The 16,730-nt window shown below is 35.9% G+C and overlaps 1 protein-coding gene across 4 annotated transcripts in view; it reads right to left on the bottom strand.

Annotated features, from left to right (window-relative positions):
- The window catches only part of LOC129002454 (unconventional myosin-IXa-like), a 46,261-nt gene that overhangs the window by 26,557 nt on the left and 2,974 nt on the right, over window positions 1-16,730 (bottom strand). For all 4 annotated transcript variants that reach the window (XM_054430272.1, XM_054430274.1, XM_054430273.1 and 1 more), the window contains exons 2-11: window positions 8,761-9,151; window positions 6,381-6,624; window positions 5,299-5,461; window positions 4,396-4,603; window positions 3,690-3,852; window positions 2,812-2,947; window positions 1,671-1,861; window positions 1,265-1,440; window positions 843-1,043; window positions 39-174 (exon numbers count right to left, since the gene is read on the bottom strand). In XM_054430272.1, coding sequence (XP_054286247.1) covers window positions 39-174; window positions 843-1,043; window positions 1,265-1,440; window positions 1,671-1,861; window positions 2,812-2,947; window positions 3,690-3,852; window positions 4,396-4,603; window positions 5,299-5,461; window positions 6,381-6,624; window positions 8,761-9,050 — 1,908 coding nt within the window. In that variant the 5' untranslated portion in view covers window positions 9,051-9,151. The remainder of the gene's footprint in view (window positions 1-38; window positions 175-842; window positions 1,044-1,264; window positions 1,441-1,670; window positions 1,862-2,811; window positions 2,948-3,689; window positions 3,853-4,395; window positions 4,604-5,298; window positions 5,462-6,380; window positions 6,625-8,760; window positions 9,152-16,730) is intronic.

Here is a 16,730-nt window from a genome sequence, read left to right as displayed (position 1 = left end):
TGAGTATATAGCAAATTTTAAAAGAACTTTATTAATACCTGATATTTGACCCTGCCAGCGTAGTGCCTTACAATGAAGGCAGGCTCCCGCTTGTGAGGCATCTCATAGAAGGCATTGTCCTTGTGTACCAAGTTGAACTTTTGCAGGAGGGTCTCATTGGATGCACCAGGGAAACTGCAAAACATGAATTATGAAGGTAAATTAAAGAAATACTGATAAACAAGTGGTTTGACTCATGAAACCTACGTTTATTCGAACGAGTTTGCGAATCAGCATAATCGGACTACGGGAACGATGGTTTATGGGGGGTTATATGGGATAAAAATTGATTCCCATTATGACCCCAAAAACACAAAATTTTATAATTTCTCTCCAAACCATTTTGTAGAGCTTAAAAAAGAAATAATTTTGTATATTAAAATGTTGTTGTATGCCCAACGGTTACGGAGATAATTTATAAAATTGTAAATTTAAAATTCCCATGTTATTCTTATGGAGAATAAATAAACTGTTGTAGTTTGCTTGTTTATGGATATATTTAAACGACATTTGGAAATTTTGTTTATTTAATACTAAGCTATCGACATTGCAATAAAAAAACACATCTCAATATCTTCCCTGTAGCAGCAAACCTAGGTACTCACTAAAATTAAGGTTAATTAAACAGGAAATAAAATCTGACAATTTTTAGAGAATATTTTAGTAGAAATCCAGCCAGGTAAATGGAAATTCGCTTAGTCTGCAGGTTTGCTGCGGCGATGGTATTAACACCTCTGATGGAAAATGTGCGCAATAATCCTTAATAACAGGAGCTAAGTTATTTCACAATGTTGTATACTGACTTGCACTCATCGTCCAGCAGACACAGCAGGCCACTGGGCTTGGCCTCTATCAGATGCAGGCAAGCTGTATTGTCCAGAAAGTCAATGTCGCTCCAGCGGATGCCTTCCTTGCGGTACTCCTCCTGCTCGTACTTGAACACATGTTGGTTGAAGTAGTACTGCAAGTGCTCGTTGGCGTAGTTGATGCACAACTGCTCGAAACTGTAAACATAATCAGTTTTGAAACTACGTTTTGAAATGCAAGATCAATTAAATCATTCCAAAGTTTATCAAAGTTCACATCTCGCTGAATAAAGGACTGTATAAAGGACCTGCAGTGATTAAGGAAAGAAAGTTAAACTAAGTTTAATTTTGTATAGGCATAGGTACTAAATTTAGCGGCCACTTGTCATAATTATTTAACACAATGCAACTTGACTCACCTGTTGTATGGGCCAAAATCTTCAAACCCGAAAATATCCAGGACACCGATGGAGTTGCCCTGATGTTCCCTAAGAGTATCCTTTTTGGACAGTAGAGCGTGGTTGACTTGCAGTACGATCCAGTCAAACAACGCTCCGTACAGACACTTGGCCATGGCGTCTCTTGCTGCTATAGCCTACAGAAAAGGAATATTTCTTTTAAGGCATCCAAAATTTTAACTGTTCCCTTGAGTGTCAATAATGATAAGCTTGTAAAGAAAAACAATTTTTAAAACACAGAAAACTGGGAATGAATATGGATGAAAATATAAGAATATTGTGTTCTTGGCTTGCAAGTAGTGTGGAGGTATAGTCTAAAGAGCCTCCTTTAGAACCTCAGGTAATTGATAGTAAAGGACTAAGTTACCTCAGGGAGTCTGTAGTTGATGACTAATGTCTCGCCTGAAGCTCTCGCTCGTTTAGCAGTCAGTGCTGCCAACAGCGTTTCTCGCTTGACCCTCAACAGTCGGCTGATGATATCTACTACTTCAGTGTTGCCAACTGCCACACCCTCGTCGTGGTGGTACACAGACTTGCGAGGCAGCAGTTCTACGTTTCCTGCGGATTTCAAGGCATTTTATGAGATGTCTCACTAATAGAAATATCAAGTTTCTTAAATTCAAAAGGGATCTTGTTATCTGCACATTATTAAATTAAATTCCATGCCTAGGTTCACAAACTGTGAATATTGAAATTTTTATTGTTACTTTTAAATACTTTGAAATTGGCTTGAAAAGTACCGTACAGTTAAATACATGCAATTTATAATGTAATTTCTGGTGAATAAACACTATGCCAACATCTGTATTATGTTCAAAATACTCTTATAACTAAGATTTAAGTAATTTTCCAGCTGTTATAATATTTTCTAACTGTAGTAAGATTTACAATCAAATGTCACACACTCGCGTGTTGATTGAAAACCTCACGTTTCTGTAGCACATCGTACAAACCATCAGAAACTGACTGTTACTGAGGCCATTATATGTGCAGTTCACTATAGATGATAATCTAATTACGTTTGCCAGAAGGTGTCAATTATTGTAGATACTATTCATGCTGTACATGTTTCGAGCCTAACACGGCTCATCTTCAGCAGCATTATGGTATGTAAAATTATTTCTGTATGTGTGTTTCCTTTAAATAGTCGACAATCATCTCTCAATGTGACAAATTTGACTTACAATAATGCTGCTGAAGATGAGCCATGATAAGCTCATCAAAATCAAGCTCGATTCAAGCTGATCATGACATCGGCAAAGATTGCACTGTCAAAAATCCCTCCTTTTATCGATTGCAGAAAACGACAAGAAAAATGTTTGCGAGGGACAATAATAATATTTCTCTGACTGCGGGAGATGTACACAATTTTATGGCGACCACGGAAGACGTTGGTGATGCCAGTACGACTGCAGTAGATATTCAGGATTTTGCCATGATCACGGAAGAGGATGATATTTGAAACAATGTTGTCCATGATTGCATCTTGCTATTGTCTAGAGACTTACCTAACAGCAACACAGCAGAGAGGACGGCGAACAGTCTGCGTTGCTTCTCTGGAGTAAACCCTACCATCTCCATACTCTGCTTCAGCCTGGAGAACTCATGGTTCTCGTCCACGTTCTCCAGCACAAAACAGCCACTCTGTGAACAACGGAGAGAACGTTATGAGCAAAACTCTGCACTGCAAAACTACCTAGTGAAGGTTTTAGGTTGCATTGGTAAAGTAAGTTAAGTAAGAGACAATGAGCGATAATCAAACACATGGCTACAAGTTAAGGATAGGATGTGCCCACATTTTAAACTTGACATAGTCTTCCAGCAAACCAAGACAGCGGAATACATTAAAGTTTGATTAAGAATGGGAGCTTTCCTCAAGTAATATAGTAGAACACCTCAATGAGAATACCCTTAGAAAACAGTGGGTTTTTGATCATTCGTGTCATTTCAAATATCAAGTTTGTTCCTTGGGTGATGAAACTCAGGAATTAAACTCAACAATCCCTTACAAAACTCAACTTGTTGTTTATTTTTAGACAACAAAAGATACTAAGAACACAAAGATCAAGAACTCCTAAGGGTACTTTGGTATTATACCGACCACACCTAGTAATTATAACCTAACCTAACCTTACCTAAAGGAGGTGTGGTTAGGTTAGGAAGATTTTGTTATTTAAACATAAAATAATTAAAATCTAACTATTATTTGGAAGTCGATTTATCAATGTGTGGCCGGTATAATACCAAAGTACCAACACCAACAAAAGAACAGAATGGAACATGTAAATTTAGTTTGGATGAGGTAGATTTTCAGATAAACAGGGCTCTACCACCAGAGCACTAACTTAATATTCCATAACAAAGAAATATTACAACTAGTTCTCACCCTGTTGAGGTAGTTGTATTGCTCAGCCTTGCGGAGATGCAGAGTGGTACGGTCATCCTCGGAAGCGCCTTTGAGCAGGTAGTAGAAGACGTGGTAGTTGCGCTCATTACGACCTTGTGAGCAAATGCGCGACTTCTCCAACAGATACTTCTGCACCACGGCACTGTCACATCACGTCAAAGTTAACAAATCACGTACAGTTATTTTAACAAAAATTATGACAAAGAAAATTGGACTGTGAAGAAAAACAAACGTTGTTTGTTTACCTTTAAGCTCAATCTAACTAGGTATACTCGCACATCATTAAGTCAGGACATAAATCAGTATTTTATCTGTTTCTGGGTACAATACATACAAAACTTGCAAAGACTTTTTAATCTCTACAATTGTTAACGATTTACAAACATATTTTCATAATAGTTATTGTGTAGAGACTTTAGGTTTAGCAAATCAGAGCTGCTCTAGGAATTGGTGAAATGAAAAAAAAAATTATCTGGAATGAAAATTGTATGCAATAAAATGTACAATTGATTCCCTCCACCATTTACGATATTTTTTACAAATCCTAAAACCTAAACTGTTCACCAGATGTTGTAATCATCTCCTCCAATCGTGGCAAAACGGCAAAAAAAATTGCTCCAAAACGCAAAGTTCTCTTACAATTTTCCCTGTAATAAAAAAATATATAACTGTGACTTTATCTTACCCGTGCACCATTCCGTTGGGCTTGTAGTTGACCTGGATGAACTTGCCGAAGCGACTGCTGTTGTTGTTATGGGCTGTCTTGGCGTTACCGAACGCCTCCAACACTGGCCCTGCGCTCAGTATCGTCTGCTCCACGCCACTGCCTTGCGCTCCCTTCTGTGACAACGCTGTCAGGTGGTGGAGCAGGAGATTGGTGCTCTCCGTCTTGCCTGGAAAAACAAAACACAATGTTTATAATAGGTGTTCTATGTTAACCAATCGTGAAATATAGTTATTTTTGTTATTATCTGACGCTTATGGGATGAGGACAGAGTGTCAAATTACTGAAATTGTTAGACCACTGAATTTAATACTACATTTAATCCATACGCTAGAAATATGCATCTAATAAGACTTTATTTTATACTTCCCAACAAATGGGTGTTAAATTTTAGTTTTGCACATAATTGGTTTAGCTCACTAGCCTTTGCATACAATTGTAGATTGCTTGGATATCGTTAAATAGACTATAACCTATATTTACCAGTATTTCACAGTTTGAAATACTACAACTTTCAAGAATACAAGTTGGAATGATATTCCAAAAAAGAACAGTAGGCCTAATAATGAACAACAAATTTCTTGGGATCAAAAGTGCTACACTATTGACAAAAGCAATAAAATCACTTAGCCCAGAAGTAACTTCCATGATGCTAACAAAACAGAGTAATGGACAGTTATCAGTAATTTACACCAGTAAACTCTTGTCAGTGTCTCAAATCAACTACCTTTACTTTTTTTGAAACTGGCTACAACTTTAAAATTGGAATAGAATGTCTAGTTCCAACCACAACCAAAACTCACTCTCAAACTAAAGCATGAGTCGCTATGACATTAAAATCATAAGCGTGACACTGAAACTCACCACTGCCGCTCTCCCCGCTGATGACGATGCACTGGTTGCGTTTACTCCGCAGCATGCTGTGATACGCAGAGTCAGCTACTGCGAAGATATGCGGAGGCAACTCCGGACCCAGTCTTCGGTGTTGGTACAACTTGACATACTTGGGATTGTAGATCGGATGGAACTGTTAACACATACGATCAGGTTAATGACAAAACCGATGATTTAACTTCCACTCGATTGATTTAAAAACAACTTTAATTACAGGACACTTGTGATGCTGAACAAATCACAATGAACAAAATAAAACTTAAGGAAAGTATATTCACAAACTAATGTAGCCTACATAAGAGACCTGCTAATCCAAACTAATTGGGTTTGGACCAAGTAAGATAAAGAATTTTTTTAGATTAGTCTGAAATGCGGTTAAACAGCTTAAAAAATTAAACCATGAATTTTATGACTGTAAATTGACCCTGGGATCATGTAAATACTGTATTTGGCTACCCAAACCACAGGAATACTCACAATCAACTCTGTGATTGCGTTCTTCTTACTAATGTTCTTGTGATTTCTAAAGTATTAGTAAATGATTTGATTAAAATTCACGTACAATTTACATTGTTCCTGGTTTGCTAGATTCTAGTTGGTATTTCAGAACACATTTCAACAAAACACAATTTGAATATAAGTAACCTTCTTTCTCAGATCCGGTGGTAAGTTACAGATTAGCAGGACTGAGGTTTAGTTAAAGGTTATGCACAACCACCTTATGGTTACTGAATTATAAAGGGAGCTTAATATTTAATATAGCTATAAGTGTTAATACAACATTATAAACGGAGACTGTATTGTTGGTAGACAATGTTATGTTTAGGCTGTTCTTCTTTTAGATTTTTGTCTAACTCTTTTACTGAAAATAACTTAATAGCGTTAACCCAATTTACAAAAAAGATTGTTCAAAGTTTTCTTCTTCCACTACAGCATACAGTTATCAAGATCATTACACACAACTTGGTTTTCCATTTTTGATTAAAATTTTTTCACATTAACGCCTGTCCACTGCAAAAAGACTTTTTAAATTTAACATCCTTCCCACATACCTTGAAAGGATTGACTGCAATCAGTATGGAGCCGACGTAGGTGTAGATGTGGCCGTTAAGAAAGCGTGATCGTAGGTTCTCCAACAGCGTCTGCTCGTTAAGGTCCGGCAGCTGACACAAGTCTGGATATTCCCTGTCCTGCGGCTGGTACAGGAAGCGGTAGAAGTAGTCCCGGATCAGTTGCGGGTCCATCGTGAACCCGTCTGACCACAAGTTGTCACTTAGCTTTTCCCTCAGGTAGAACCTACAACAAATTGTAGAAGTATGGTTAAAAGTATTTACAAGGCTCAAAAAAAAAAAAAAAAAAATTTGTATGCACTAAATTAACTGAGTTATATTTAATCTAATATAGGTATCAACTAGTAATATAATTTTGTAATTGAATTATTGATTTACCACAACCCTGATACACCAGAGTGCTTCGTTTAGTTCTGTGATGAGTGAATAAGTTAAGTATGGAAACCAGAAGATAGCTTTGTTACCAAGATTGAACTGATTTTAGCCAGAATCATTATTTACTGTCATTAACAATATGAACTGATAATTTTCAAACTATTGTAAATTCCTAAAACTTTTTCTCATCATCAAACTAACAACCGTAATATTCTAACACACTTCAACCACTATCCAAATGATTTTAAAATTAGATAAGAATCTCTATTTTCACTCCTATGATTACTTAATCAGCCTTTTCCCATTTACCTACATTCAAGCCCATCCATTCACCTCCTTACAAAACTTCTAACAGGTGGCTAGAGCCATAACTATAAATTTCCTAACTCGTACAACTAAATTGTAAAGGTAATTTGTATATTTTAAATAAAATAATTCACTTTACACCAATTACCACAACTCTATTATTAAACCAATAAACTATTTCCAACCCAAAACAAAACTCACTAAACACTGCCAACTGGTAAAAGTTCTCCAACAGCAAAGGTACCGTAAACGAGAAAAAGCAAATCTCAACAAACTTAAAATCATAAATCTTACAAACAGGCACTTGCAAATCCTATTCAAAACATCAAAAAGCCTCCCACAACACTGACGAGAATAATTTTTGAACTGAAAGCCAGTGAGAAGACTGACACTAGAGCAACAAACAGCCCGAGCCCCTTGAGTCGGGTGTCTTCACTATATCACTAAGTATTAATAGCAGTGGCACGCTGCCAGGCACTACATGGTGACAATATTATTAATGCAGACAATTTGACCACACACTGATGCCTTTGGCTGCTACGGTCCTTCGTTCCGATTCTGGGAAAACAAAGGCTCACGCTCACATAAACAATTGAGATGGATTTCCCATTAGCCTACATTGTGAACCCATGATTGACCATACGTAAATTTAGGTTAAGATAATTTAGTCGGTTGCAGCATTTCCATTTTGGTTTATGTGCGTGAATAATCGACCAAGGAACCAACGAAACCGCACAAAACAGTTGGCCTAACACTTCTTTTAATTATTACAGATATATTTGACCGACTAAGTATTTAATGTTTCTTTTTCTTTAGGGCATGTTTATAAAAGAAAACTTTGTATTACTTTTGAAAAAGATTTATTAGCTTAGGAATATAAACGCATTATATAGGTAGTAGTTTCAGTCAAGCATTACTCTAAAAGTGTCAAATATTAGTGTGGTCATATCTAGCACACTAAAACGGTTTCACTACAGTATCAGCTATAACAATATGTTTATAAACAAAATCCACTATTAATTGTACAAGTAACGTTTTTCTTTCTGTATTGAACGACTAAAAATATGAAAATTACGATTCAAGCGTTGCACTTTATTTAATCAATTATAAGTTTTTAACCCTTTACTTTTTAATAGATAGCTTAAGACAAAAACTAGACAAAATAAGAAATATTAAAACCTACTACTCGACGTTAGTTACGTTAGCTTAAGATTTAATGGTAAACGACTAAATTGAATTACCGCTTGCCATTTCATTGAAAGAAATTTCTACTTTTATGGATGGCCCTAGAGAATCAAGGTGGGCTTCAATTCACCGAACTACAGTATTATCACATTGTGAATTTCCATTGATTATAGACATGATTTAATCACAGCATTTTTTAAACTAAGATGTTGACAGCTACAGGCCTGTCTGGAACACACCAAGCATGGGAGTGAGTAGGTACAATAGAAAAATCAATTACATCATATTTGGTTGGCAGCAGTGAGATGTAAGCAAACCTGATAGCAGTAAGACCATCTCACGGCAAAATACAGTGACTGGCTACACTCGTAAGCCGTCGTAAACGGGCTAAGCACTGAATCTCAATTTAACGATAACAAACATTCCCGTTTGGCAACCAATTTTCAAAACTAACACAATACAAATTTTACATTTTGAAACATATTTCCCAACTCACCTATAGAACTCCTGTTGCGCTGAGCTCGTCTTGGGCCACAGTAACATAACGGCGACAGGACATTCCGCCGGTCCCAGTCGTCTCTCCTTACACTCTCTCCCGAGTGCATCGCCCACCACCTCGGCCAGTTCAAACCCTGCCGCCCCACACAGCGACAGTCTCTCCGCGATACACAGCACGATCTCCTCACTCGTCGTCTGCTTGCTGGCTTCCACCGAGAGTGCCTCATAGTGCTGTGACAGCGCTCCCACAAACACCTGCACGATGTACCTGTTGTTACCCTCCTCCATTCTCCCACATCAGTCACTCGAACCCATTATATACCGGGTGGAATGTCTCCTGGAATCTTCGTTGCTGCTGGAATGCTTCTGGAATGTTGTTCGGTTCTGGTCTGCAACAACAAATATCAATTAGCAGTTGTGCAAGTGTAGGTTTCCACCTGGTTTATTGACATATTAACTGATTAGGGCGCATCCTGGTCAATATATCAGTGATTGCTTATCTTTATATTTTCTGTGAATGGATCATAATTATTGGAAGTGCAATTTTCAATGCCAATGTTAATTAGTAATTCTAATGGAATTATATTTCAGCTTACGTAACAACCGAAAGCGTATAAAAATCTCACAGTTTTGTAGGTGACAATACACCAGCTTGTTCGATCGAGTAGTGCTATCTGAAAACTCAACTTGGAACGTGGAAATTTGGGAACCATTAAATGGCAACACAGTACAAATTAACACTATGTATGAATCTAAATCAACCTTTTACAACCTTTTACAACTCTGATTATGATTTCTAATATATATCAATGTGTTACATGGTATAAGGGTGCAAAGGATATTAATAACTCATTAAATATTAATAAGTAACCTTGACTAACGTAAACTCAGAAATAAAATTTCTAATGCAGATTTTGTGAGGATTGTTAAGTAAATGATTAAGTTGATTAAGATTAAGAAGTAAGATTAATTAAGATTAGATTAAGATGTTAAGTAAAAAGGGACGAGATGTCTTCAAAAACCTATGAAACTTGGGCATGGTTTGTAAAAAAAAGAAATAAACATATAGCAAAAACAAAACGCACACAAATTTTTAATTGGCTTAGTAAACAAATACTAGAACATACAACACAAGTAATTTTACTATCTCCACCAAATAGCATAATGGAGAAAGTATTGTTTTTTTCCCCTATATTTGAATTTGAGTTATGTGAGTCTTTAAGCGTTTTATTAATTTTTGGAAATTTGGTTTGTTAGCCTACTGTTATCTCATAAAACCCATAGAATAACAGAAAAAATTGTATTTTAACAATAAATAAAGACAAACGATTTTTACTAAAATGAAGTATGTTATGGTAAGTATATTATAGCATAGACTTTATAAAGTCAATGATTATAGTTACTCCCACCACTTGCCCATGATAAGGGTTGTTGACAAGCTAATGGGAGAAAGTATGTGTCAGATTGCTGATACCGTCTATTTTATTGTTGAGGAAGAACTATTTATCAATATGTTGACTGTTTACATTGCAGTATCAGTTATATGGTGGGTTCCAAGTAATGGGCAAACAAGGCTTATCAGCAAGTCTTACTGATATGAGATAAACAGATGTTATCATTAATCGGTAGAGAATATAGTTGGGGTAGGAAATACTAGCAAAGACCAATTACTAGTTTAACTATTGATAAGCTGTAGTTTATTAAAACAGTCAGTGGCACAACTCAAGGAGGCCACCATTGGGATGTTGGAAACGGTCAGAATTAGAGAAAGCTTTAAACGGGGAACATTTCTTTAATTTTTATGTCAGTTAAAAATATGGATTTAGTTTTTCGAAATTCAGTCGCCATTTTCCAACATGTCGGCCAACTTTGAAATTTCTTATGGAACACCCTAGGCTTTATACATTCCAAAAAGACCATAAAATTATATCAAAAATATTAATGATACTACTACTCTTTCAAAAATGGCCGCCATTTACCAAAATGGCAGCAAACTATGGAAAATAAGAGTGGAAAACTATGGTCATTTTTGGAATGTAGATGCAAACTGTAACTCCTAAACAACGAGTAGCTTTATAGAAAAAATTCCAAGAATAAAAAAGTTTTAAAAAATTTCAAAGTTGGCCGCCATGTTGGAAAATAATAGCGGCTGAATTTCGAGAAATTAAATTCATATTTTTAACTGCCAAAAAAATAAAGGAATGTCCCCCATAAAGTTTTCTCTAATTCTGACCGTTTCCGATATCCCAATGGTGGCCTCCTTGAGATGATCACCCTGTATATCCGTTGTCGGAGAGGGTTAGAGCTCAAGCCCCCCCCCCCCCCAATAACACCCCAAATTAAACATTTTTTCAAATTTTAATTTTAAAACCTATGAAAAATTAATAAATAATATTTAGAAACACAAAAATGTGTAAAATTATCAATTTTGTAGGCCTACATAAGTTTTAAAAATTTCCCTCTCTTGGCTGGGGGTTATTACCCAAATATGACAACTGATGACAAAAAAATAAACAAATATGACAACTATGATGTTCTGGGGGGGGGGGGGGGGGTTTAACCTCTAGATCCTGGCCCCCCTTATAGAAAGCTGTCAGATTGAAGCCCATGGGTGGGAGTTGTCTTTAGTATTAAATTGGCTTAGGAAAAACGGCAAGTGCTGTTCTGTTTTAATAATAATTGAGGTATATAAAATGCTCTTTAATTAAATTATAAAATATGACAGGCTTCTCAATATTTTAAAACAGCACAGCAGTACAATATCAAGCTACTGTATACCATCTAATCAAATAATTTTGCAAATACAAGTTCTAATAGGCCTACTAATTAAACGTTTTACCAAGCATAATTAAAAGTCTCATTTAAAAATCGGACTCAATTGAAGTATATTTTCATGCAGAACATGCTCGCATGACTAAAAACGGAAGCAGTACGGTAGAGCCCACTAACGATGAGGAAGGAACGAGAATTTAACCTCTAAGGTTGGCAGAACATAACATTTCTCAACGGATTACAGCTGCTAATCAAACCACTGGGAACGGTGATAATTGGTGTCAGAAGAGAACAATGCTAGGTGAAGCAATTAGAGACGCGTCCACTCACTCACACTGACACACTCTGACCCACTGCTTGTCATAGGCATGCTATTGGTCATCTACTACTTAGAAGAAATAGATGGTATTGTAGAAATGGGTTTCCCCGAGATCAAAATACTGATTAAATATGACAACCGTTAGATTAATTGCTCTTTAAACCTGCTGTTGGATATTATGTAATTCGGAACTTGTTGACAAGTTGTATCAATCATTGGGGGTGATTTCAGTGAGAGATCTTTCTTACAACAACAAGAAATCACCTGTTACTGACTGTTAGTTCAACCTGTCAAAGCAACGTGTTGTTATAGTAGAATCTAGTTAAAATATTAAGAATAGTAAATTTTGAATTTAACAACCCCACTCTAAAGGGAGAACAAAGTGAACTCAAACATCTGTTTTAGGGCTTAGGCTATTAGTTGAAATATTTTGATGGTTCGGTTTGATTCCAAGCACAAAATTTAATACAAAACACTAGTTTGAATGAACATAAAAACTTAGAAAGCAAAAGGCCAAAATTCAGAGGGTGAATTTTGTAATCGGCTTAACCCAGAATAGATACGGTAATACAAATCTACATAAGTTAGAGAGGGCTTTAAAAAAAAATATAAGCTATGTAAATATTTGTATCTTATTACAGATTTTACTCTAGTCTATGATTAATAGAATGGTAATGGTCGAGAAAATTGAATTATTAATGGTTCAATCTCTAACCATTTTAGGTTCTTTACTTCAAACTTATCTTATAGGTACTTGTAGATTAGGCTATTGACCTTTAGAGACAATAAACACTGACATTTGTTAAGTGGTCCAAATACAAATAAATAGAATACAATGGGCTACAAGATGAAAAAAACAGTCGATCGCAAATATCGCTTGGATCAATTAATATGGACATATTTATTATCTTAACGATTTATTTCCCTGTTGCGGAGTTGTATTCAAAGCTATGCCTTAAGTTTTAACACTTTGAATGATAAACATTTGCCTGAGGATTACCAAAATACATGCTTAATACTGTAGCCTAAATGTTTAAGTAGCCTGCCATAGTTAAAGTGCAAATTCAATTAAATTCTTTAAGAAAGATACTAAGATTTTGATTCGAGTATTTCAAGCTGAATATGACTGAAGGACGAGGGTAGATAATAGGGAGATGATCTGCGTGGCTTTGTTACTGACTATGACTACCCTTTTCTTAGCCAGGACTAATTATTAAAAGCCTTTTATTCAAGGGAAAACTCGGTCCAGTTTCGTACCATCAAAATACACTAGTTTCGCCTACGGTATTGTATTTTATTAAGGCCTAATTTAGTTACAATAGCCATTTACTCTTCCAAACTTTTATATTTTTATAAACCTTTCAAGAAAAACAATATCCTATGCTTCCAAAAAGACTAAAAAGAGTAAAAATTGTCTAATGGGTTAGTGGGATGGAAAACAGGTTATTATTAAGTAGGCAGCCTATGTTTGAAGCCTAACGCCTCTTTCACACGAAGCGGCGCGCGCCGTACGGCGTCCGCCGCGCGGCGCTGCGCCGGACAAGCGTGTGTCTTCACACTAGTACGGTTTCGTACGGCACTCCTAAATATTTATTATTTTCTGTTCAGTTGTGGCTTTTAAATGAATACTCCACTTAAAAGTTCAAATTAAATGAATAGGATAATTTTAAATATAACAAACTAGTGCACCTGTTGCTCGAATTTGAGCAACTGCAAAATATTAAAGGAGTTTTTTTACGAATAACTGTCACTATTTCCGTTGACGTGTGAGAGTCAACTCAAAGATAATGTAACCAATCACTCCACTCCAGTTATCGAAACTGGAAACGAACTCACTCTGAAAACGAACGCTCACTCCACTCCATCTATCGAAACTGAAAACGAAAACTCTTGTGTGTATCATGTGTGTACTATGAACAGCTGTAATTAATACAAATTATTCGTCCGTTTAACTAAACAAAATCTTGTCTTCATAAGATATACATTGGGATTTTGATGGCCTGAGGGGCATAGCCCGAGGACTTTTACTACAGGAATTGGTGAAAGGGGGCGTGTACACAACAAATACTTAATTTTGACACATCGTTTGTAAAAATCGGTTCATTATTAACGGAGGAGTAGTATTTCGTAGAAATCACCTTCACGTATTATATATAAGTATTCGTCATATCTGAAAATATTGTATTCTAGAAGTTAAAAAAAATATTTCATTACGTATAAATTACTAAATTATTAATTTAATACTAAATATTCTCCTCTAGTTATTAAAGGAAAATTTTTGTTTTAAAACTTTAAGTTGGTTGATTTGCATGGGATTAACATAAAAATGTATGTTTTGTAATAACTTTAAATATATTATTTTCCGATACAACGATATATCATTTCTTAATTAACTGTTGCACCCTATTGGTCAGGTAGTTTGCCTAAAATGAGGCAGCGTAGGGGTTGGGCCGTGCGGCGCGCGCCGCACCGTGTGAAAGCTCCCATAAGAACCAATGCACCTTCACCGAGTTGTCCGGCGTGGACGCCGCGCGGCGCTGTCGTCCGGCTCAAGATTCATCCGGCGGTAATTCGCGCGCCGGACATAGTGTGAAAGGACTCATATACTCCCATAGCCCTACGCCGGATCCGGCGGGCGCCGCATGGCGCGCGCCGCGTCGTGTGAAAGAGGCGTAAGCTGTATGGTTTAATTTGCAAAGGTAGGCATATAGCCTACGAGCCACATCATGTTCAGTTAGTGCCAATTCTGAGCAAGGGAAGGAAGTAGGGTTGAGATCGCTTGTTATATCAATATGGGGGAACAGATGTTGCAACACTAATTATATGGCTATCAAACACATCCTTTGATAACGATACAATGCTGGAAAAGACAACTTTCAATTTGTAAGAAATATCCTACATCAAAATAAATTTCTGGGGTAACATTTTTCAATCATACTTGGCTTAATATCTGCGATAAAAACCAACTCAAAATAACTAGTTCCAATCTTAATTAGAATTTTATAAAATGTCATTTAAGATACGGTAGCTAAATTTCTATGAAGAGGCTTGTATTAACAAGTGTTCTACAAACAGATTGCAATTTTTGAATTACTATACTGAGATTAATTAAACACTTTACATAAGTGATTCTAAAGCTGTAACGAATAGGCTACATAAAAAAACACCTCCAAGTTCCACTTGATTCCGACCAAGGCCAAAATAGTGTAACATGCAAATAAAATGTCTGTATTCGTTAAGGAAAGGCTATTAATAAACAGCTGTGTCTCAGGAATATGTCTGCCTTACTCACTAACAAGACTACAATATCTTGCCACTCATCCTACACTCATAGGTATTTAGATTAAAATACGCTCATTGTGGCGTCCCCATCTTAAATAATTGATTGATTGATTCCATTTGCCTAATTGGATTTTCACTGGGTAATATTTCCGTAAAAATGTAATTTATTCTCTCGTTTTATTTTAATTAATGCGTACAAGGTTTGCTGCTGGAGAGGGAAAAAGTGTTTATTAATCAAATGTTTAAAAATAGTACAGGATTAAGTCAATACATTTACAAAATTTGATCAAAATTGGTTATACGCCCATAAACAAGCAATTACAACAGTTCACTTAAACTCCATAAGAATCCCTAATATAGAAATTTTTAATTTACAGTTTCCTTATAAAAATTTCTTCTTAACAAAGCGCATTTAGCCTACAAAATTATAGTTTTTTTTAAGTTCTACAAATTAAATATGGTTTACAGAGAAAAAGGGAAATTCTATGTTTTGAGGGTAATTATTTAACTTACTACCAGTTAGGTGCCTCCAAAAGAATTTTTTATTTCAATTTCTTACTTTATAGAATTTTACTTCCTGAATCTAAATATACCATTATTTTTCACCGCTGATGAATATTAATCAAGATATCACTTTAAAATATACACCATTAGAATAAACGAGGTAGGTCAGATGACATTATTTACAAGTAAAATGAACTGTGGGTGAAGTAAGCCTAGGCCTACAGCTGATTGTTTTCAATCATAGTCAAGTAACTGGAAGTGACAACTTTATTAGTTGACTCTGATTCGGCAATTTGAAAATCACCTACACTTTTCACATCTTAAAACAATAGCCTAACAATAAATATATCAGTCTCGAATTACGTGAAGTGTAGTTGCCGAATTTAATGTAATTTATTATTGTTACCAGTATTTTATTCTTATAGATGTTTTTAGCCTATGTCGCCTTTTAGGAATTACATGATAAAATGGTGCTGTTCTAACATAACCTAACCGAAACTCTAGAATGTTGGCAAACTCCTTTTGATGTCAGAAAAGGCATGTCAGGGTGGACGGTCGAGCTTAATGCGAATTCGTGAAACAAAGTCATTTGAAGGTAGGTTAGATTCAAAGGTAAAGTTTAGGTTATACAGTAGATTCCCTCTTATCCAGACTACACTTGGCGGAAATGACACCTTTTTAAGCGGACAATTTTTATCAGCACATTGGTTTAACCGAACTAGATCGGCAGGAAGTGGGCAGTACTGAAACGACTGTTCTCGTAGGAAGGATTTGAGACCAGTGATCACGTGTCTAAATACAATGCTCTCCTAAATTTAAGTCGAATATCACAGTAAACAGTCCGTTTAAACGAGTTTTTGGGGACAAACGGAAAACCTATTATCCGGACTGGCCTCGGTCCCGAGTAGTCCGGATAAGAGGGAGTCTACTGTAATTAATCGAGTTGATAGTTTTTTAAATGTTAAACCTACAGTCTGTTATTGTTCATTTAAAATCAAGAGAAAAACACTGCAATGTACTAAAATTAAAAAAAAAACTCAAGAATTTTTGAAACAGTACTTTACGGTGTTTTTCTCAGGGTTTTAATTGTA

Source organism: Macrosteles quadrilineatus, unplaced genomic scaffold (assembly GCF_028750875.1).
Source record: "Macrosteles quadrilineatus isolate MER2022 unplaced genomic scaffold, UCM_ALF_1.0 Scaffold_9__3_contigs__length_116548681, whole genome shotgun sequence".
NCBI lineage: Eukaryota > Metazoa > Arthropoda > Insecta > Hemiptera > Cicadellidae > Macrosteles > Macrosteles quadrilineatus.
Note: the sequence above shows the minus strand (reverse complement) of the source record. Positions and strands in the feature narration are given on the sequence as shown.